This window comes from Sminthopsis crassicaudata, chromosome 6 (genome assembly GCF_048593235.1).
Source record: "Sminthopsis crassicaudata isolate SCR6 chromosome 6, ASM4859323v1, whole genome shotgun sequence".
Taxonomy (NCBI): Eukaryota; Metazoa; Chordata; class Mammalia; order Dasyuromorphia; family Dasyuridae; genus Sminthopsis; species Sminthopsis crassicaudata.
The window spans coordinates 251,806,930-251,831,165 of NC_133622.1; the positions used below are offsets into that span (position 1 = coordinate 251,806,930).

Below are 24,236 nucleotides of genomic sequence, written 5' to 3' on the forward strand. Positions count from 1 at the left end.
GGACCAAAATCCAGCAAGAATTCCTAGAAGAGTTAAAGAGATAAGAGGCATATAGAAAAAAACAGAAGGAGGGAAGACATTGATAAAAGAAAATTATGAAAAGAGAATTAACAGCTTGGCAAAGAGGCACCAAAAAATTACCCAAAAAAGAGAACTTACAAAAACAATGTACCTTACAAATACAAATACCTTACAAACAAACAATACCTTACAAAACCAAATGGAAAAAGGAGGTATAAAATGTCACTGAAGAAAATAGCTTAAAAATTAGAATTGGGTAAGTGGAAGCTATTGACTCCTTGAGACTTCAAGAAACAAAGTCAAAAAAATGAAAAATATAAGAAAATTTGAAATATATCATTGAAAAAATGACCTGGAAAATAGATTGAGGAGAGAGAATTTAGAATTATTGGATTATGGACCTAAAACCTATGATCAAGGAAAGAGCTTAGACATATTTCAGGAAATCATAAAGGCAAACTGCCCCAATAGCTTAGACCCAGAGGGTAAAATAGAAATTGAAAACATCCACTCACCACATCCTGAAAGAGATCTTAAAATGAAAACTACTAGGAATACTTTAGGTAAACTCTAGAGCTCCCGGGTTAAAAGAAAAATATTTTAAGCAACCAGAAAGAAACAATTCAAATATTGTCATAGTTACAAGATTTAGTAGGTTCCAAATTAAGAGTTGAGGGGTTGGAATGATATTCTAAGGGACAAATAAAGAGGATGCTCGTCACTTGGGGAATGACTTAAGTTGTGGCATATGATCGTAATGGAGTATGATTATGCTATAAGAAATGAGGTGGGGGTTATAGAAGTGGAAAAAGGCAAGATTGTATGAAATGATGCAGAGTGAAATGAGAAGAACCAGGAGATTCTTGTGCATAGTAACAACAATGTTGTAATGATGATCAGTGATATGACGATGAAGTACTTGGCTACTCTAATGTATACAATGATCCAAGACAATTCCAAAGAACTCATCATGAAAAAATTCCATCCTCTTACAGAACTGATAAACTCGAGTGCAAATTGAAGTAGGATGTGCTTTATTTTCTTGCTTTTAAAAAAATATGGCTAATATGGAAATGTTTTGCATAACTTCATATTTGTAATTGATGTTATGTTGCCTTCTCAATGAATGGAGGAGAAAGTGGGAGGGAGGGAATTTGGATCTTAAAATTTTAAAAGAAAAGAATTTATTAAAAATATAATAAATTGAGATGTTTAAAAAATAAGCCCAGGAAATAAATAGAATAATGATCAAACTTGGCATAGAAGACCCTTTTAGTCATTTGATTAAATGAAACATTTCTTAAAATTCACCTTTGACCATGTAGGAAGGGAAATCATTAGAAAGAGTAGTTAAAAGAGGTTTGTAAGATTCTAATCCCTTAAATTTAGAGAAATTATTTTCCAAAATATATGGAAAATTGTTTCCATTGTTCTGCTTTCTTACAAAATGGTTGGTTGGTTGTCCTTCATTCTTGAGGAGGTCCCAAATAACTTTGCTATTTTGGAGTTAAGCTACAGTGTGTACTACTGTGATTGATCAGACCAATACAAACTGAGAAGGCTCTGCTGCAACTCAGGCACAAATAATCCTCATGAATATGTGGAATAGAGATGTCTCTAAATTTGTGCATCTCATTTATTTTGAACTATTGCAATTCTGCTTTGCTCATAGAGCCCAGACCCTTCTTTAATGTGGGAAGGCCATGTTGGCTGGTTCTTTGCCAGCGTCTCCCATGTCTCACAATCCGTTTCAGAGTTCTTCAGAGAGACCTTAAAGAGTGTCCTTGTGTCACTTCTCCTGACTCAGTGTGAGTGCTTGCCTCGTGTGAATTCTGGGCAAAATGGCTTTTTAGATAATCATATGTTTGGCATTCAAACAATGTGGACAGCTCATTAGAATTGTGCTTTCTGCAGTACAGTTGAAATGCTTGGTGATTGAACCTCAGAATCTTCCTAAGACAATTCAAACAAAAGCAGCTCAGTTTTGCGTGGATACACTGGTTAGGTTTTACAGGAGTGCCATAGTGAGGTCAGCACAGGGGCCCTGTAGACTTTCAGTTGGTAGGGAGTCTAATACATTTTCTCTCCCACATTTTACTTCAAAGCCACTGAGCTCTTTGGCAACGTGTGCATCAATATTATCATCTAGGTGTAGATTCCTGGAAAGTATACTGCCAAAGTAAGGGAGCATAGCCACGGTATTCAGAATTTCTCCATTGGCAATCAGTGGTTCGGTGGTTGGATGGTGTGGTGCTGGCTGATGGAGACCCTATATTTTCTTGAGCCAATATAATTATTGGGCCAAAATGAGCGTTAGCAGTAGATAACTGATCCCTACTTTGTTGCATTGAGTACTGTAGTGACCGCATTATTACGCCGCAATCAGGATAAGCAAAAGTCTTTATTCTTGGGCTTTAGCAGTAGAAGTGAAGGGGATGGACTAGTAGGCTCTCCTGACCTTACCTCTTCATCTCTCTCGCAGAAATGACCCTGGCTAGTCTCATTGCACCTCCTAGTCCTTTCCACAATTCTCTGTATACACAAAACGATTTGGCCAGCACAGGGTAGTGGGAAGGACCATTTTCCAAGCATATTCCTATGGAATATTGTCCAATCAGTAATTAGCTTCAAGTGCTCAATTGTCTGATCTCAGTGCATTGACTCAAGAGCTCCAGCCCCTTACATTTTCTGCTTTCTTTTGTTTTAGAACACAGGTGGTCAAGCCCTCCCTGACTTCTCAGGAAGGGAGATGAAAAGCATCAAAGGGAAGTGGGGTGTGCTGGTGGGTTTCTGGGCTGAAGGGTCTTATTAGAAACAGGTATGCACAAACCCATCAGCATGGGAGGTACTACACAAGCACATAGCAATAACGCACAGGCTATTAGTGATGACTCTCCCCACAGCCAGGGCAGACTCAATGTTGTATAACAGACATGAATTATACATGCAAGTAGTGGTATAACAAATAATATGAATCAACATAGTGTTGTAAAAGATTTCCAGAAGTCCCAGAAGGAGGGTATAACAATCACAATCACACACATCCCTTCTTCAGCAGCCAAGAGATAATCCAAAACCAATCTATTTTCCATTGCTTTACATATCAGAGAATCCAATGATTCCAGCAGATTTTTGAAGTCTTGCAACAGTCTTATCATTTCTCAGAAAATCCAATGATTCCTGAGGGTTTTCAAGTTCTACAACAGTCTTAATGTCTGAGATCCAATGATTCCTGAGGGTTTTGAAGTCCAACAACAATCTTTTCATGTCTCAGGGATTCCAATGATTCTTGAGGATTTTGAAGTCCAACAATTTTTGATGTCCATGAGTCAAGCACCATAATTGCCATGCTCTTTCAGTGGTGGACACAGTCAGTGACAGAACCACCTGATGTTTCTTGGGTCTTCTCCTTCATTTCAAGGGTCTACTCCATCTTTCTCTCTGATGGACAAGGCAAATACGGCTTGTTGGCACTCATCTGATTCCTTTTCCATCTGTGGAGATACAAGCAAACCCTCTCCCCCAAGCAGTTAACCTATCTGCTCTCTTCCATTCACCACTCTCTGGATTTCTCCACATCACCTGGCGATTATCTAAAGAGAGTGGAGCTGCTCCCACTGGACGCTGCCCTTCCAGTGGGTTATAAAACATGTCTGCTGGAGCCAGTGCATCTTTGTCAAAAATCAAGAAGTTAATAGTATAAAGAGCTAGATTTAGAAGTTTTCTAGGGTTACCCATGGCTCCCCCTTTCTTTTGTTTTTGGAGGAGCATCTTAATGTCTCTGTTTCTCTTCTCTACTCTTGCCTGTCCTTGAGGATTAAAAGGTAAGCCAGTGGTGTGTAAAATCTTATACTGTGCACAAAAGTGTGCAAAATATTTAGAAGTATATACAGGTCCATTATCTATTTTTATTTCTTGTGGCACACCCATAATTGCAAATGCTTATATAAGGAATTCAGTGACCACTTGGGCTGTCTCTTTTGCTGCTGGTATTGCAAAAGTGAATCCTGAAAAAGTGTCTACCACAACATGTATAAAAGACAGATGACCAAAAGATGGGTCACATCCATTTGCCAAATTTCATTAGGTCTCAAACCATGAGGGTTCTTCCCTGGAGGGAGTGTAGGAGCATGGAAAGGAAGGCAATCTGGACAGGCTTTTACTATGCTCCTAGCTTCCTTTCTTGTTCCAAATTGTAAATGTAAAGCTCGGGCAGCCTGATGATATTTAAAATGAGATTCTTGGGCTTCTTGAAATAAAAGAGTATTGTCCAACATGGTTAGAAGGCTATCTGCCTTTGAATTACTATCAAAAATAGGACCTGGAAGTCCACTATGAGAGTGGACATGCAAGATATAAATCTTACCTGGATGCTTTCTCACTTGCTCTTGAAGTTCCTTAAAGAGCTGATATATATTAGAGGCTCCAAATTTTATTTGGGCTGTGGCAATTCTTTGTACCACACCTACTGAATAGGCCGAATCAGATATTATATTTATATCTCCTGGATAATAAGAGCGAGCTAGCATAATTGCATACAATTCATTCTGCTGAGTGGATTGAAAAGGAGTTCTGACTACTCTCTTTATAGTTAAGTCACGAGAGTATACAGCGCAAATGGTATGTTTGGATGCATCTGTGAAGATAGTTGGTCCTTTAAGAGGAATTTTAGAAACCTTTTATTCAAGAATCTATCACCAATTATGTCATAGTCTGTTATCTTTAATGGAGACCTGTGTGTAAAATTTGGAGCCATGGCTAATGAAATTTGCCACTCTGGGATGGCTTCACAGCATATATTAATTTGTGCATTGGTATAAAAAATGTATATCTTGTCAAGTCTTATCCCAGATAATTGTACTGCTCGCTTAATGGCCTTTAATAAAATTCTAGTCACAAGCACTGGATAAGGAGTAAGGCTTTGTTCTGGTTGTGCTAGAAGGTTCACCCACTCTGTCACAGTCTCCCTGAAGAAGGACTGCTGTGGGTGCCTCTTGTGTAGCAAAAACTGATATTTCCAAGGGAAATTTATAAGGATCAGTAATTTTTTCCTCCAAATGACAAATGGTCAAAGGATCTAAATAAGCAGCTTTCAAAAGAAGAAACCCAACTTATCAATATCCATATGGGAACAATTCTGTGTCATTAGAAATTAGACAACACTAAAGTATCACCTCATACCTGATTGGTTAACATGACAGAAAAGGAAAGTGACAAATTCTGTAAAGGATGTGGGAAGACAAATACATTAATGCCCTATTGGTAGAACTGTGGAACTAGTCTAATCATTCTGGAAAGCCATTTGATACTATGCCCCAAAAGGTGTTGAACTGTGCAGATACTTTAACTCAACAATACTATTATTTGGGCTATTCTCCCAAAGAGATCAAAGAAAGGGGACTTTTTTTGTATCCATGTGTGCAAAGCTATAACTCTTTGTGTGATGGCAAAGAGTTGGAAACTGAGAGGATACCTCTCAGTTGGGTAATGGCTGAACAAGTTGTGCTGTATGAATTTGATGAGATTATTGTGTTATAAGAAAAGGTGAAAGTGATGATTTCATAAAAATCTAGAAAGACTTATGTGAACTGATGTAAAATAAAATGAACAGAACCAAAACAATCTATACAGTAACAGCAATATTGTAACAATAATTATCTGTGAAAGACAGCTATTCTGATCAATATAGTGATTTAAGATAGTTCCAAAGGACTCTTAATGAAGAATACCTCCAGATACAGCACTGATAATCTTTGAGTGCAGTTAGGACTGTTTTTCTCTTGATTTTTGGCAACATGGCCAATAGATAAATGTTTTGCATGACTTCATCTGTTATAATGGGTATCATATTTCCTGCCTTCTCAATGAGTAGGGAAAGAGATATAGGGAGGATAAGATTTGGAACTGAAAATAAAAATAAAAATTAAAACCCCAAAAACGTTTATTCTTAAGTCAGGCAGACCAAGGAGACTAGGCACCTGTTTGTTGGCCAAGTTTTTCAGCTGGAGCAAAACCAAGGTAAGGCCAGAAAGTCTGAATTAAAAGGAACATGATTGTGTTATCTAGAGGCAAAATAAAACTCTTCCAAATGGATTTTAAAACCCCTAAGAATGACTAGAGCTTTAATACGTGGGTCATTTTATTAGACATTTCCAGGCCAGCACATAGCAAATTTCTTGTTTGTCTTTCATTTCAAAGAGGACCAGTGACATAACAAGAGTGCTGTCTTGGCTCACGTGTAAATTGGATTTAAGGAAGGCAGAGCTGCACAAAGTCATCAGCCTCACTCTTTCTTTATAAGTCATTAAAGTCCAGTGGAAAGAAAAAAGCCAAGATGACTGGAAGTAGTCTGAGATGTAGTGGAAAACATCGGTGTCTTCAAGCATTGGGCAAGCTTTAAGCATTCTATGACACCTGGTTCAGCCGCCTTTATGGCTGGTGGAACAGACTGTTCTCATCTACCTGTTCTGCCGAGGAAAGTCTTCAGATGTTTGGGGTAGACAGAGTCTAAATTCACCAAGAGGTCTGAGGCCTGTCAGTTACCCTTACCTGGTTTGATCTATCTGCTTAAAAATCGTTTTACTGGGGTGGGACTGCCACTGTGTATGCTACGGCTTTGTGTAAGCAGCCCTGAAAATAGCTTGGGAAGCCATCATGCCAAAGGTGCTGGTCCTCCTTGAACATCCCACATGCCCTATGTAGAAGAGACCAATGGAGGGGCAAGAAGGGGAGAGTTGTTCAAAGGAATTGTTTTAGTAAGGTTCCAAAAAAAACTTTGTAAAAATTGATGTTGCAAATAAGGACCACTTGGAATCAGAATGTTTATATTGCATGGCCCAGGTCAGCTCCGTTGTCATCTGTCCCCCTCCAAGTCTCCAGAGTCACAGTCATCATCGCCCTGGCTTCTGCCACAATAGTTTCTGTACTCATACTTTCTTTCCCTACTTATCCTGCCATGATCCCTGTCACTGTTCTTTCTGGAGTAGCCAGAACCCCATCTCTGCTACCAAATCCATTTCTGACCAGCATGGCATCCTTGGTACAGGGCTGGGGAAGGTGATGAAGCCAAGCTCCACAACCTTTGTATATCCATGTCTTGAATGACCATGACCTTGACTCTGTCCCCAGAGTTGCTGAATTGCTGCTTCAATGCCTGGGTGTCCATGTTAAAGTCTTTGGAATGTGACTCGGGTGAACAAGCAGTGAGGAAGGCGCTGTAGACCCTTACTGCGATGGCATAAAAGAACTCCTGTTTAGGATGGAGTTGGAATGTTTTGTAACTTTACTGAAAGCATCTGTAGGACAGCCCCAGAGCAGCAAGGACAACAGGGATGACGTGTATCTTTTTTAATTTTATTTATAAATTTTTTTGCCAGTATATATGCATGAGTAATTTTTTTTATAACATTATCTCTTGTATTCATTTTTCCAAATTATCCCCTCCCTCCCTCCACTCCCTCCTCCGATGACAGGCAATCCCATACATTTTACATGTGTTACAATATGTGTGTAAATCCCATTTTCTTGTTGCACGTTAAGTATTAGATTCCGAAGGTATAAGTAACCTGGGTAGATAGATAGTAGTGCTAACAATTTACATTCACTTCCCAGTGTTCCTTCTCTGGGTGTAGTTGTTTCTATCCATCATTGATCAACTGGAAGTGAGTTGGATCTTCTTTATGTTGAAGATTTCCACTTCCTTCAGAATACATCTTCATACAGTGTTGAAGTGTACAGCGATCTTCTGGTTCTGCTCATTTCACTCAGCATCAGTTGATGTAAGTCTCTCCAAGCCTCTCTGTATTCCTCCTGTTGGTCATTTCTTACAGAGCAATAATATTCCATAACCTTCATATACCATAATTTACCCAACCATTCTCCAATTGATGGACATCCATGATGACGTGTATCTTAACCTAGTTCCTGTGTAAGTTTGTATTCTGCAAGTTCTGCATGTGAAGGTTTGAAAAGCACCTGCCATTATCTGACTGCAGTCATACCTATGAGGTAGGAATTGCAAGTATAAGCACATTTTACCGAGCAAGAAACTGAGGCTCATAGAGGTAAAGCAACTCGTTGAAGGCCACTTGGCCAGTTATAGAATAGCAATAGGATTTGGCAGAGTTGCATCTTCCCGGAGTAACAGTGACTGACCTTTTTAATCCTCATGAAACTTATGGACTCCGGCCCCCCCCCCTTTTTTTTTTTTTTTTTTTTCTGAGGCAATTGGGGTTAAGTGACTTGCCTAGGCTCACACTGCCAGGAAGTGTTAAATATCTGAGCTCAAATTTGAACTCGGGTCCTACTTCAGGGTTGGTGCTCTGTCCACTACACCAACTAGCCGCCCTTCATGGACCCTTTGTGTTGAAACAAAGAGAAGGGCAAGTCCAACTGTCACTGACCCATTTCCATTGTCTGCTGTTATCAGCAGACCCAACACCTAATAAAGCCCCTGTTTATTGACTTGGTGCTGAAGGACAGCTCTGCTAATGGGATGCCATTGGCTGAATGAATATGGCTCTTGTGCTCTCACCTTGTATGTGATGCTTCTTCCCATAATGTAGAATTCCCAATTCTGCCCTGTGTGTCCTGAGGGCCACCTGCTTTCCTAGAGTCTGACCATTAGCCATGCTGCAGGGCCAGTGGGTTAGAATACCCTTCTGCCAGGAAAAAAACCCCAAAAGCATGCTGTTTCTTAAGGACTGCTAGGTGGCCAGGAGGGACCTGGTAGACATCCCAGTAGTAAAAACCAGTTATAATCTGCCTGGGAACTACTCTTCCCCTGGGAATTATCAAATCCATGTACACGCCAAGGACAGTCATTTTGACAACCAAAGGCTTCAACACACAATAAATACTTTTATCAGTGTTTTGTCATTCATCTTTATCCCCAACATTTTCAGAATGATAAACAGACTATAATTTGAATAATGTGCCTCATATACACATGCATATTTATAATATGTAGCAATGTTTTTCAAATGTCCGAATATTGTTTAATTAATTACATACAAATTAATTAATACAAAATAATTTAAAAATGTTCCTGAAATTTTCATCATCTATTTCCTCAATTATACCAATGGTTCAAAAATAGTTCAGATAGGAAATTAGTATGGCAGAAATTAGATATGGATCCACACTTAACACCATATACCAAGGTAAGATCAAAATGGGTCCATGATTTAGGCATAAAGAATGAGATAATAAATAGATTAGAGAAACAGAAAATAGTCTACCTCTCAGACCTGTGGAGGAGGAAGGAATTTATGACCAGAGGGGAACTAGAGATCATTATTGATCACAAAATAGAAGATTTTGATTACATCAAACTAAAAAGTTTCTGTACAAACAATACTAATGCAAACAAGATTAGAAGGGAAGTAACAAATTGGGAAAATATTTTTAAAGTTAAAGGTTCTGACAAAGGTCTCATTTCCAAAATATATAGAGAACTGACCCTAATTTATAAGAAATCAAACAATTCTCCAATTGATAAATGGTCAAGGGATATGAACAGACAATTCTCAGAAGATGGAGTTGAAACTATTTCCACTCATATGAAAGAGTGTTCCAAATCACTACTGATCAGAGAAATGTAAATTGGGATGGCTCTGAGATACCACTACACCCCTGTCAGATTGGCTAAGATGACAGGAACAAATAATGATGAATGTTGGAGGGGATGTGGGAAAACTGGGACACTGATACATTGTTGGTGGAGTTGTGAAAGAATCCAACCATTCTGGAGAGCAATCTGGAACTATGCCCAAAACGTTATCAAACTGTGCATACCCTTTGACCCAGCAGTGCTACTACTGGGCTTATATCCCAAGGAAATACTAAAGAAGGGAAAGGGACCTGTATGTGCCAAAATGTTTGTGGCAGCTCTTTTTGTGGTAGCTAGAAACTGGAAGATGAATGGATGTCCATCAACTGGAGAATGGTTGGGTAAATGATGGTATATGAAGGTTATGGAATATTACTGCTCTGTAAGAAATGACCAGCAGGAGGAATACAGAGAGGTTTGGAGAGACTTACATCAACTGATGCTGAGTGAAATGAGCAGAACCAGAAGATCACTATACACTTCAACAACGATACTGTATGAAGATGTATTCTGATGGAAGTGGAAATCTTCAACATAAAGAAGATCCAACTCACTTCCAGTTGATCAATGATGGACAGAAATAACTACACCCAAAGAAGGAACACTGGGAAGTGAATGTAACTTGTTAGCACTACTGTCTGTCTACCCAGGTTACTTATACCTTCGGAATCTAATACTTAATGTGCAACAAGAAAATGGGATTTACACACATATATTGTATCTAGGTTATATTGTAACACATGTAAAATGTATGGGATTGCCTGTCATCGGGGGGAGGGAGTAGAGGGAGGGAGGGGATAATTTGGAAAAATGAATTCAAGGGATAATATTATAAAAAAATTGCTCATGCATATATACTGTCAAAAAATTCTAAATTAAAAAAAATTAGTTCAGATACTAATTACTAAAGTTTTTTTGACTTTAGAAAGAGGTACTCCTGCTCAAAACAAATGGAAATCACTAGGCTAGTCCAAAGTCTGAAAAGAACGATCACATTAGTAACATGGCTTGCTATGGCAAACACCAGCAATTATTAGAAACATCGAGGGCAGAGAATCCAGGCCATGAGTTGCTTCTTTCTAGGGGACCTGGTACCCAGTACCAGTAGCATTTTTGCCATAGGAAGGGGGTGTCTCAGCTGTTCCAGCAGCAGAACACTTTTAGGAAATGTAGAATGGAGCTTCTTTCCTGGGGAAAAGAAAAAAAGGAGCTGAAAAGGGAAATCTAGTTATATGTTACCTGGCAACCTCACGAGCTTCCTTTCATGATTAGCCATGTATTTACAAAGCCCTGGGGCTCCTTCATGATGAGAGCCATAAGAAAAGCACAGGTTTTATGACCTACTTAGCCACAAGATTGCTTTGGGACATTCCCTCTTCCCCAACGGGGACTTTCATTGTGTTCCCTAACCCTGACTCTTTCCCTTGTCTTTTTACGCGTTTCAGAGCTGTGTTTCATTGAGAGCTGGGTGATGTTAGACACGCTTCACTAGGTCTCATTTTCCTGATCTGTAAAAATTAGGAATTGGGCTAAGTGATCTTAAAGGTCCTTTTAATGCTATTCCAATTTATATTTTGTGTGATTTTTTTTTAAATGTTTGAAAGGTCGAGAAATAATATAGGCCTGTTAAGCCAATCAACTAGTTCTGGGAATTTATTTAAAACATTGGTGGGAATCATCTCCTGTGTGAACCAAAAGGAGGATTGTGTTTCTAAGCATTGTTCCCTTTGGTCCATTATCTACTAATGACAGCTAGCATTTATAGATAATCTTAAGGTTTGTAAAGTGCTTTACAAGTATTTTCTCACATTACTGCTATACCCCAGAGGACTATCTTGGCTTTGTTTACATACTTCTCAAGCAACCTTTTGCCTTTAATGTGTCAAGTTCAAGCTATTGAGAAGAGGCTTTAAGGGCCTTCCCCTCCTCCGGGGATCTGTCAGCCTCTGCCTGCCTTCTCATTTCAACCCCAATGGTTTTAATTTTGTTTTTCTCTGAATGTTCAAACAGCTTCATGTGAAATATTCATTCTTGTCCAAGAAACGGCACCATATGTTGGCACATTTGTAATCTGAGGGTTTGGACTAGTGTGTGTGTGTTTTTTTTAAACAGGTTGATGAAAAGCCCGCAAATTTGATGACAGATTGTCTGGTTATAAAGCAGTTTTTGCACAAAACCAGCATAGTGCACCCAAAGGTAACATGTTTATTAGCGGGATGTTGCTGTGGGCAACTGGGCAGTAGCTGCGGGAGGTGGGGAGAGGAGAAAGTCATCTCTTTTGCTAAAGATTCTCCATGGTTGAAAATAGGAGGGTCTGTTTGTGTGTCTTAGAGATGCTCCTGGTTTTTAGTTTGAGCTGGTTTGGTTTCAGCGTACCTTAGAAAAAGTCTCTACTAAGAGGTAGAGGGGAACAAGCATTGTACTAACTGCTCTTCACAAATATCTCATTGATCCCTATAACAAACCTGTGAGATGGGTGCTATCTTTATCTGCATTTAAATTTGAGGAAATTGAGGCAGACAGGTGAAGGTCACACAGCTCTGAGGCTGGATTTGAACTCATCTTTTCTGGACTCTCAGCCCAGTGCTCTATCTCCTGTGGCCCCCACCACCTGCCTAGTAAGATAGAATAGAAAGACTTCTTGACTTTTGTCCAGATAAGAGGTCCGTCTTTAGCCTTGCGGTTGCCTCTTTAGATGAACCTCAGTTCTCTTTCAGGTGCATTGCTGACCCCTCTTCTGGATGACCAGGAGAGCAAATTGGAGAATGGCTTTGTTGTGTGTTGGAGCCCTGGCCATCCAGAATGCTCGTGGGGGGCCCACTCCCTGAGATAGCCGAGTTTCTAGCTGTTGGGCACTCTTCCCTTTCTTGCCCCTTGCTCCTTTTCTCCCTGGGTGTTCTCCAGCCTACCTTTTCAGCCTAGGTCCCATTGGCTTAGCTGCTGCTCCTGGCCCTCCTTCTTGGCACTTTGGCATCAGCTACCTCTGGGGGCATGAAGTAGATTTCCTCTATCCACAGCTTCTTTCAAGACTCCACATCCATGCCACCTCCTATGGAAAATCCTTCCCGATTTCCCCCAGCCCTAACCCACAGTTAACTTAGTCAGGGAGACCAGAGTTCACATGTCACCTCAGACATTTATTAGCTGTCTGACTCTAAGCAAGGTCCTTAACCTCTGTCTGCGGCAATTCCCTCAAATGGGGATCATAACAGCACTATCTCACAGGGCTGTTGTGAAGGTCAAATTAGATAATATTTATAAAAAGCACTTGGCTCAGTGCCTGACACACACAGTCGGTGCTAAATAAATGTCCGTACCCTTCATCTTGTTAGATTTCTTTTGGTCTTCTCTAATGAGAACCTTTTGTTCCCAGGGCCTAGCATACAGCCCTTTGTTGGACTGGATTGAAAACGCTTTGAGTCCTGAGGGGGACCACTGTGGGTGGGCCGGGGAGGTGTTCGTCTCCCTTCAGCCTTTGCTCAGTACTCCAGCTTCTCATTTGTTTGTAGGTCAGATTCCGCTTGTGTGTGAAGGTGAACGGAGTCCTCTCTGAGGACACCTTTGGGTAAGGCCCTTTCTGGCAGCAGAAGTGATGCCATTTCTCATGCCCTGACAAGGAGCCCCTGCACCCACAGCTCACCAGTCACCAGCCTGACCAGGGCGTGGAAGGAGTCTTGTGAGGTGGCAGTCCGAGAGCCTCCGCTGTGAGCTGGAACAGGATGTGGGAGTCGCTGGCTGGTGACCTATCAGAACTTTGACTGGTGTCTGTCTTTCCCAGGGAAGAGAAGGAGCCCATTGCAAAGCTGCTAAATGGGATTGGCCTGCTCACCAATCAGCACCACTATATGAGGTGAAGGAGAAGCTCTGTCTCTCTCCCATCTGTGACGTGGGAAAGAGAAGGTTCTTGGGATATGAGGGCTCCTTTGGCAGTTTGATTTCACGGGGGCGCCGTCCTCTCCTGCTAGGACCCCCCCAGTGAGTTAGAAAACCTGAAATCTGGGCTTTTTCAGTGCAGTTTTTCATCCCTAGTCCTGACGGTATCACAGCATTCTGAGATGAGAGCTTGTGTTACTCTTCAAGCTCTAGGGCAGAGATGTGTCTGAGCTCTTGTGGGAGGATTTGCTGAGCTAAGTTTGCAAGGGGGCATCCTCTTGGCACCAAGAGCCCTGGGGAGGATGCCCTCGGATCTCTCTTAGGGGGGAGCGTGTGCCCACTGAGGAGGCCCTACACGTCATATCCAGGAGCAGGCTGTGGGCATACAGTGCTTTGGGCAGGGAATTGGAAAGCAGGAAAAGCCCCATCAAGGCATGCTTACCTTTCCTCCACATAGCTCTCTTGCACAGTCTTCTCTCAGCAGGAGGGCTGGACAAGGCCTCAGGGGAACCTGGTGGAAGCTGACCTCTCTGGGCCTCCATTTCCCCATCTCTCTCACTGGGGGAGTTGAAGCAGATTATTTCTGGTTGTTAAGTCATTTTCAGTCATATCTGAGTCTTTGTGACCCCACGTGGGGTTTTCTTGACAAAGAACCTGGGGCGGTTGGCCATTTCCTTCTCCAGTTCATTTCATAGATGAGGAAACTGGTCAGACAGGGTGAAATGACTTGCTCAGGATCACACAGCTGGGAAGTATCTGAAACTGGCTTTGAATTCTGGAAGGTGAATCCTCCTGAAGCCAAGCTGGGTGCTCTAACCACCATACTACCTAGCTTAAGGTGCTTTCAAACCCTTAACATTTTTGAGTCTAGAAAAAATGATTTCTCACATTAAATCAGTGCCGTTCTAATTACTTATTTGAAATTTAGGAGCTGTTTACTCCACAATTAGAGGCCATTTTCCCCAGCCTTTTATCTGGTCAGTATTAGAGCTGGTGACCTCCTGGAAAAAAAAACTGCATCCAGTTTCATCAACATCATTTGTGTCATTGAAATCCCATCTCCTAGTGACACCCATTTCTTACTGCTGGAGTGGTGTAGCAAAGAGCAAGGAAACCCTGGGTTCAAATCCCGCTGTGACATGCTGGCTGTGTTAACTTTGGCAAGTCACCTGGGCTCTTCAGGGCCTCAGGTAGCACTGAGGTTAGAAAGCGAGGAGCAGGGGCAGTTAGGTGGCGCAGTGGATAGAGCACCAGCCCTGAATTCAAGAGGACCCGAATTCAAATCTGGTCTCAGACACTTAACACTTCCTAGCTGTGTGACCCTGGGCAAGTCACTTAACCCCAGCTTCAGGGGGGGAAAAAAAAAAAAGAAAGCGAGGAGCACTTGGGTGTTTTCTCACTGAGGAACAACCCAGACATTTCCCACTGTTACAACTCACTTGAACCTGGTGTGAGGAGAAGGAAGTCTGTTCTGACCTGCTCAGAAGCCATTTTCGGTGGCAGCTTGCTCACTCCGAGTCCATCCTCCCGAGCCTATCTATAGGGGGTGAGGCTGTTCTGGGAATGAAGGGATCTGCCCAGGCTGGGCTGGGCCCAGGGAGTTGAGACAGCCATCTTGTTTGATCCTAGGATTTCTTGAAAGGACATAGCTGGAGCCTTCATGTAGCCAAATGCCGGGCTTCTCCTTCAGCAGTGATATCTGCCTTCCAAGAACCTTTTAGGGTAGGACCGGTTCTCACCAGCCAGGGGCAACTAGATGACAGTGCTCTGGGCCTGGGCTCACAAAGTCCTAAGATCAGATTTGATCTCGGACACTAGCTGTGTGACCCCGGGCAAGTCACCTAACCTGTTTGCCTCTGTCTCCTCGGCTGCAAAATGGGGGTAATAACAGCACTTACTTTTTAGGGTGGTTGTAAGGATCAAGTGAGAGATTTGTAAAGTGCTTAACCCGGTGCCTGGCACATGATATGTGCTGTAAAAATGCCTGTTCCCCTCCCTTCCCTAAGACCCTTGGAGTCACTCAGGTATGAACCACAAGCTTTCTCCTAACTGAGCTGTCTCCAGACAGGTAGGAGGTAAAGGTTTATTTGAGCCAGTGCTGAAGAGGAAAGTGTTTAGTTTAAGGCAGAGGGAAGAAAGAGGCTCGATGACATTTCCTTCTAGAGGACAGACTTGTTAGTGGGAGAGTAGCCACCTAATTTTACCCCCAACGTGCGTCTTCCTGGGGAGAGAAGATCTGACTTAGCCTATGCATCGTAGGAGATGGAATTTTCCCAGTGATATAAAAAGCATCTGGACTGAGGGTGTATACTGTAAAGACAAAGTTATTTCAGGGACCTTCCCAAGCCTGACTCCGGCCGGCCAAGCAAGTCGTGGGCGCTCATGCAAACTGCCCCACCGACTGTCACTGCTTGAAAAACTAAGCTGGCGGTGGAGATAGCAAACATTCCTTTTGGTAAAGGGAAGCTGCTGGTGGTGCTGGCAGGAACAGGGCCTGGGCTTCCAGGACCTCGAGGCAGGAGGGACCTCGCAGGCCTTCCAGTGCAGCCCCTCTCTCTGAAGAAATCTGAAGTGTGGGGTGGGACCGTCCCCACGATACCAGTTTTGATGGCACCTTTGGTGGGGAGCTGAGCCAAGTGAGCCAAGCACAGGCAGAGAATGGGGTGCGTGTGTGTGTATGTGTGTGCGTGTGTGTGTGCGTGTGAATGTGTGTGCACTTGTATATGTGAGGGTATGAGTAGAGTAGCTGTGTGGGCCTGTATATGTGTGTCTGAGCACATAGAGGGGGCTTCACAAATGGGTTTTTTGGAGCAATATCCTTAGGGAAAAAATGCCTCAACACATTGCCTTTCCTGTTTTCTGTGTCACCAGGCCGGGATTTTCAGGGGCCCGGCAAGTCTGCAGCAGAATCCACCCCGTTCTGGGGCATCCTGTTGTCCTTGTCATTCCTGATGACGAAGCTGCCATGAGCTTACTGGGGGAGCTGACCCTCACTCCAGCAGCTGCTCTGTGTCCTTGCCACAAGCTCCATCCCAACCAGACCAGCAGGATCTCCACAGCCTCCATATCCTTTGAATGATGCAGGGGCCAGACTGCCTTTGGCAATCGATTGGGCCTCCCAGGCCCGAGAGGGCCGCCGGCAGCTGCACTGGCCCTTCAGACACTCGGGCCACACAAGCTCTGCTTCTGGGGGAATCCCTCTTCCACACAGACCCAGGGGGGTACCAGTGACAATAAGGGCGTCTCATTTCCTCTAGGACCACATAGAAATCATTTCAAATCCTTTTTTGTTGTGGTTGTTACTCACATCCTTAGAACATGAGGAAAACTTCCCACTTAGAATGATTTTATGTCATTTGTAGAGCTTTTCCCTGAGATCTCTGAATCAGTAAGCCTGTCTTTATCCCTGCTATGTGTGAGAAGGTGAAGAGGAGCCTAGGACAGGACACTGGTGGGATTGGCTAAAGGGGGCTCCCCCAATTTCCCCCACTGGTGTTTTCTGGGAAGTGTTTCAAGGGCTGGCCTCCCAAACAAGCAGCAGCATTGGTTTTTTACAGAGCTTTACGATTGTGTGTGAGGTTAGAGCAGGGTTTCTCGCCTTCAGGAACTATGTGACGGGAGCCACAGCCCTTTACCTCTTAACAAAGCTTTAAAATCAGAATCATACCCACACAGGTCACTAATGTGCCTTGTAAACCTTAAAGCACCGTGTTAGTTTTATTACAGTGCGGGGGTTGCAGTATGTTATCTCCAAGGGTCATTCCTTTTCTCAGTTTCAAATGAGGTAATTCTATGAACTGGTACATGAAACAACTTAGAGGCAGAAGTCACAGAGGCACTGGGGGTGCGGCCCTGGGGCATGCTACCAAAGACTTAGCTGTTAGCTCCCCCCAAATGCAGCCATTATTAAATATATGTCTTCATTATATATATAAAACATTAAAATCTGGACAGTCAACAAATCAGGCACTGACTGCTTTCAAAAGTGTAAATGTTTATACTGAAAATTTAACAATCAGCCCTGCTCAGGCAGTTCAGTGACCTCCAACATGTCTGGCAGGTGCCGAACCAAAGCAGAGAATCTAAACCTGGGTATAATAGAAAATGAGGGCACCCGCAAGGAGAAGGGGGAACAGTTAACAATGCATGTGGGAGGAATTTTGACTTAATTCAGAAGGCAGCTGGCAGGCCCTGGAGATTTCAGAGCAAGAAAGAGGCATTAATATTATGCTTTAGGTTTAGAGAAAAGATTCTTGTTCTCCAAGATCTGGATTAGAAGGTGAAGAGCAGGAGGAGAGAGATGGCAGACAGCTTGTGGCCAGATCCCATGGCCAGACCTGGCACAGGAGCGGGGCAGGGCAAGGAGGGTCTGCATAGATCTCCTAAGGGTTGGCTTGAGGACGGCATGAGGCCCAGCAGTTAGCAAATCTCCTAAGAGGGAAGGGGAGATGAAGCTGACAATGCTTTTGTTGCTTTGGGGATCCTCAGAGGGAAATTGGAAAGGACTGAGCCTTCAGAGATGCTACCTATTGGGTGCCCTTTGGGCCATCTATGGGCCAACATCTTGGAAATGTCTGCGAGAAAGAGGAGGGGCTGAGAGTTTAGGGTCTGGAGGGAAGATTTTAGGGTCTGAGGAAGTTTACAGAATTGAAGACTAATGTGAAATCGGACAGTGAAGATGGGGCAGGCAAGGCTGGGGAGCAAATGCTCCGAGGCATCTGGGAGGAGCCGACTCTGTGGCCCTGAGAATGGCCCTCAGGTTTCCAGGTTGTGAAGGTCAGAGGGCAACACTCCAAACTACAGAGTGGGCTATTTAACCCTTGGGAGCAGGCTCTCCCGCCGACCTTGGAGGAGGAACACTGAGGAGCCTGAGGAAACAGGTTTTCTGCTTCTCTGCTCCAGGAGACCCCAGTGCCCAACTTGGCCTCTGAGCCACATGTGCTCTCTATGGGGAGCGCAAGGTGCTGAGAGAGCCTTTGGCCCCGAGTGTCTGTGACGCAGCCGGGTCCAAGGGTTTGGCTCGTGCTTGGCCTTTGGTTATGAAGGTTTAGTGGCTGAACTGGGGCTGTTGACCAGAAGGCTGACTTCCTAGGGTTCTAGGCAGGAGGCAGAGCCTGGAAAGAGACCCTGGAAAGGGGCAGGCAGGACACGCGGTTGTCTGTCCAGCCTCTGCTCAGACTCAAACCAAAGCTTCTTTTAGAAGGGATTGAAACAGAGGGCAGAAGCTGGGCCCAGACTGCAGCTGCATCACAGGGGTTTGCTCAGATTGACAAGATCCAAGTGCAAGTGAAGCATCTGTAGACAAATGGGGTCAAGTCTGATTTGGGGGCACCAGAAAGAAGCACTCCTGAGGGCAGCCAGATGGTGCAGTGGTTAGAGCACTGCTGTGGAGTCTGGAGGACCCGAGTTTGCTTGACACTTACTAGCTGTGTGACTCCAGGCAAGTCATTTAGTCCCAACTGCCTTCCAAAAGTAAATTTGTTAGGAGAAAAAAAAAAAAAAGTAGAAGTGCTCCTGGACTTTGGGGTGTGGAGGGGGCTTGGGGATTCCAAAAGCCAGGCTGGCAGAAGCCAATCTTTGTTAGGTCCCACTGGTTTGGATGGGGCCAGTTTGAGGGAATTGTGTAGAGTCGGGAGTCGGGTGGCCACGTCTGCCCCAAGATGGGCTTTGAAGCATGAGCTGTTTGAACGATCCGCGGCAGCATGACACAGGTTGTCCATCCTTTGAAATGTTCACATATAAGTGAAGGGATCCTGGAGGATTTCCTTTCTTGGTTGCTCTCTTCAGACTCCATTTTGTAAGTGCTTTTCTTTCCCTGCTTCACTTTTGCACATGTGGTCACTGAACAGCCTATCCCCCAAGTGCTTGAAGTTCTCATACCTGATTCAGATGTCCTTTCCTCCGGGTTATTGCCTCTTGCTGTTCTGGCCTACGTTGGCATTGTTATGCTCACCCTCTCAGGAGACACCTTTGCCTCTCAGCCCTCTGCTTTTGTTCTTAGCTGTTGGGCTTCCCTAAACACACCTGAGGGATGCTCTTGGATCAGATGCCAGGGTCTTAGCGACCTAGCTCACCCTGAGCCCCAAATAAAGGCTTGAGGGTATTTGGGAGGCCATAACTCCCCAGTAGTTGAGGAAAGGCCAATACAGAATGATATGACTGTCTAGAGTTACTGCACTGGAGGGAAGCCTAGAACAAAGCACTAACTCATTTTTACATGGGGAAACTGAGGCCTAAAGCGGTTAAGTTTTATATTTACCCAGTTAAATCTACAGGAAGTATGGAGCAGGGAATTTCTATATTATATTTCTATTATTTTCGATATTATATACTATATATTATACATTAATTATATCTTAATACTAAAATAGAATATAATTTCTATATTATAACCTTCTTAATATTGGGGATTTAGAAACCAAAATTTGGTACTTTTCTTTAGCTACCATACATATTTCTATATGGACCTTCAGGTCTGCCTCTAACATTTCCCAATCAGGAGCATCCATTAACCGTCTTCAGTGATCATTCCTACCTTTTTGACTGGAAGAAATACCACTTGTGTGCAACACCCAACTTAAATATCAGTTTGGAAGAAGGTACAGCTCACTCTTGAATAAAGCCAGTGACGGGAAGAGGGAAGGGAGGAATTGGAGATGGCCGAGGTGGCCGGAGTGGCGCCCAGTCCCTTTGGCTTGTTAGATTAAGGGGCCTGGCACAAGCCACCCACTTGGAACAAATGGTGAAGCAAAATAGGGAGGTCAGAGTATATCAGATTCTGAGTAACATGGCTTACTATCCACTTCTGTGGCAGCTTTTGTGCACTGGGTTGGGGGGAGAGTCAGGGGGACCCATATCCTCCTCTTGGGCTTACTAAGAGAGCCCCATTATGTTTGCTCTAATCTCCAAGGCAGCCACATTGTTCTGAGGAAAGAGCTGTCAAGTAGATTTATTGTGCAGGGCCCAGGAGGGGTGGGCTGGATGGCAGGAACAGTGTTGTAGTAGCAACTAGAAAGGCCCCAGGGTGGGGGGCGGCAATCAAGCTTCTCCCCCCCTCCCAGACAAGTTTTCAGCTAGAGCCTGAGTGACCACATGCCAGAGGGGTTGGAGGGAGCATCCTCGGCCTCGTTTGGAGTGGTCCAGATGACTCTGAATTCCCTTTAAGCTTTTATTCTCTTTAAGTTGGGGTCCCATTTTAGCCAGCTACCACAAACGAAAGGGTCTTCACTCAGCTAAGCAGATAAAATGTAAGATGGCGTCACGGGCTTTTACCATTAATAGCTGAAGCTTGCTTCTGTGACTGGTGAGTTGTTGGAATCAATCAGTTCCATGCAGAGCCATGCGCAGAATGCAGAGCTCTGCTAAAAACTGACCAAGCTACCAGGTACTCCAAGGAATGGGGATGTGGAATTAGCTGGGTCAGGAAGACTTCCGGGCTCTTAGCTCCAATATTATAGAAATTCTAGCTGCCTGAAATCCAGAGGGAAGCTGGGACAGTTGGATCCAGCAGATTGCCATGACTTGTGGGAAAGAGAGATGTCCCGGGATTGGTTGCCATGTTGGGGAAGGAAAGCGTCCAAAAGACACAGACAGAGGCCTGGACGGAGAAGTGATCTTAAGGAGGAGACCATTTTTAGGTAGTTTTTCAGCTATTTCAGAATGAAATGAAGGTTGTGAAGAATAAGTTCATGTTTTTTGTGATTGGTGGATGGACCCCTGAGAGAGATTCTCAGAGCCTTGCAGAAGGCTAAAATGACAAAGAGGTCACTTAGGCAAATCCCAGGGGCTTTTCTCTGCTTTTTTGTTCTCAGACTCCTGTTTCCCACCCTTTTCCAATCTGGGGGGGCTGTTCTGAATTGTCTGGTGGTGAGCCTGGACACACTCAGTTCTTAGGACATCAACCAGATTGGAAAAGATTTTCTGATTCTGCACGGTTCTTGGGCCCAGGGCCAGGGGATCTTGGGCCATTGGGATTTTAGGTATCCGGTCTATATTCTGGGTGACCCTAACCACCATAGCCGCTTTAGACCTTCCTCGCTTTTTGGACCAAGTGACTTTATTGCTGTGCATGGATTCTGCCGGGCAGGCGCTATTGACTATCTTTTAGATAGGACCCAGAAAGGAAGCTGACTTGCCTTCATATTTTTTTTCTTTTTAAAAAATGTATTTATTTTAATTTTAATTTTTTTAAATTAAAGCTTTTCATTTACAAAACACATTTATGGGTCATTTTTTCACCCTTGACCCTTGCAACTAACTTTTCCCCTCCTTCCCCACCCCCTCCCCTATATTTGCCTCCATATTTCTGTTCCCCATTCAGTGTAAGCTTCAATGCCACAGAAAACTTCTTAATCCTGGATACTTGAAAACCATCTTATCTTGAAATGTCACATCTGATCTCATCCTTTAGACGTGGTTCTTCCCGATGTGAGTTATTGGATTGAGTCCCGTGACAAAAGCCAGCCCCAGGACTCAGAGGAACAAGCTCTGCTGCTCTTTCTCATGGTGGATTTCCACAGTGGATTTCCAGCTCAGCTGTCCGAGGCCTGGGGTAGGTGGAGATCAGCACTGTCTGCTGATGACAGAGCCTCAGCTGATAGGGCCATGTCTCCCTGTTCCTGATGCAGCAGCGGAGACATTGCTAAGTAGATTAAATGACTTTCTGGCATTTTGTAAATCAATTCTCTTTGATACATTGAACTGCTGTGTTTTCCCTGGTGTCAGCAGGCCAGCCATCTGGCTTCCTCTAAAGCCCTCCTCCCATGCCTTCCGAGTCCTCCTCCATCTCATGCCCTCCCCCAACACTCCCATGTCTTATCTCATAGGGAGCTGTCCTGTGCACAGTTGTTGGTGCATTGCCTCTGTCTTCCCTACGTCCTCAGCTGATAGAGCAGGGACTGGGTTTTGCTTTTCTTTGAATCCCCAATATTTAAAAGAAGCAGAAAGTTGGAACTTAATAAATGCTTGTTGACTTTGATGAGGTTTTGGCCAAGGTCCTGACAGAGAAGTAAAGGTCTAGCAAAGAAATCCCGGCAGAGAGAGAGAGAGAGATAAAGAGTGGTTACTTCTCAGTGGGCAGAGGCTCCTCGTAGGCAGCTAGGCCAAGGAGAGGTCCCTTGGCCTGGCGTGGTGCTGCTTTTGGGCCTCTGCCCTTTTTTATAAGGAATCTGAAACTGAGGTTTCAATTGAATGAGATTCCTTCAATGTTGGCATTGCCCCCAGGCCTAGATGAGACCACTTACTGGGAGTGGTCTTGAGCCAATTTTCTGTTCAGTAGGGGTGGATAGAAAGCTAAATGAGATTACTGAAGTTTCACCTAAGTAGGGAATGGTCCTTGGGCCAATCTTAATGAAACCACTTCATTGCCCCAAAGGTGAGTCCTTGTCAGGAGAGTTTCAGGGCTCACCCCAAAAGTCAAGAAGGACAGTTTCGGGGTTCCCCCATCAACTTGAAAAAGATCTGGATTCAAATCCCGCCTCAGACACTTAGAACCTGTGTTGCCCTGGGGACATCTATTTCCTCCTTCGGGAGGTGGGTCCACTACCCTCCCAAGTTCCTTCTGGCTTTCCAGCTCTGCTCCTATGATAATAGAAAGGGGCAGATCTCCATCCTGTTGCCAAAGACTGGTCTTGCCAAAATCAGACGCTCACTTGCAGGTGGGTGGCAGGGGGCTGTTTTTCAATTTCTGCAGCTCTCAGATTTTCTGCTGAGTTTTAGAGGGGTTTGGGATCCATGTTGGTGGAGGGAGGACCCTCCTGAGGAGAGCAGAGATCCTGAGATCAGCGAGGCTGTGGCCCAGCCGCCTTCAGACCCAAGTTGTATGCTTAAGGGCGATGGAATCTCGGAGGTCCTGGATTTAAGTCCTGCTGGCAGCCTGGCAGTTTTGTGTAACCATGTGGTCACTGTGACCTTCAGTATTCTTCTCCCTAAAACAAGGGTGTGAAGGAGACCTCAAGTCTGAGGTTCTAAGTGATATTCATTAAGTTTTAGGCCAATAACCTTGGCATCTTATATGGTCTTTATGATATATTATTGTAGTCTCCTTGCTAATATTTTATTTAAAACTTTTTTAAGGCAACCAGGGTGAAGGCTCCACACAATTAGGAAATGTCTGAGGCTAGATTTGAACTCAGGAATATTAAAGTCAACCACCTGCCCTAGGAAGGAAGATCTGAATTCAAAACTGGTTTCAGACATTCTCTCAGTGTGGGATTCTGGGCAAATCGTTTAAATTCTATTTACCTTTTCCTCAACTTTAAAATGGAGATAATAGCAGCTAAGATAATATTACTAAGTGCTACATAAATGCTGATTTCCTTCCTTTCCCCTTATTGGATGTAAAGGGCACGTTCTTCAGTTGGGAAATGGTGCATGAATGTAAAGGGACGCTATTGCCCTTTAAGAAACTACAGAGATGGTAGATTGAGAAAACTGTGGGAGGACTTGTCTGAAACGGGGAGCCAGGCTGCCCGGAACTCGGCTCAGAAATAGAGACGACACTTAACATGTCGCAAAATGTCTGGACCTGAATCTCGGTGTAGGAGCCGGGATTAGTTCCTGCTTTTAAAAGGAGAAAGGTGGGGGACTATGGGTATGGTGGGTCACACTTACTGTCGGACCTTATTTCTGGGTTAGATGCTTTTTCTTAACTGTTCTTCTTTGTCACAAGGAAGGGAACGGTGGGGAAGCGCGCATCACTGGGGATTGGTGGAGAAACCAAAGATATCAGTTA

General features: G+C 43.8%; 1 protein-coding gene across 4 annotated transcripts in view; it reads left to right on the plus strand.

The window, feature by feature from the left end:
* TOP6BL (TOP6B like initiator of meiotic double strand breaks) overlaps positions 1-24,236 on the plus strand; it is a 69,095-nt gene that overhangs the window by 37,974 nt on the left and 6,885 nt on the right. The window contains exons 5-10 of one of the 4 annotated variants that reach the window (XM_074272662.1): positions 11,744-11,827; positions 13,141-13,196; positions 13,410-13,481; positions 16,376-16,568; positions 19,956-20,103; positions 21,915-22,055. In XM_074272662.1, the coding sequence (XP_074128763.1) occupies positions 11,744-11,827; positions 13,141-13,196; positions 13,410-13,481; positions 16,376-16,568; positions 19,956-20,103; positions 21,915-22,055 (694 nt within the window). Of the gene's footprint in view, positions 1-11,743; positions 11,828-13,140; positions 13,197-13,409; positions 13,482-16,375; positions 16,569-19,946; positions 20,104-21,914; positions 22,056-24,236 lie in introns of all 4 variants that reach the window. The other 3 variants (XM_074272660.1, XM_074272664.1, XM_074272663.1) reach the window with 3 other exon arrangements.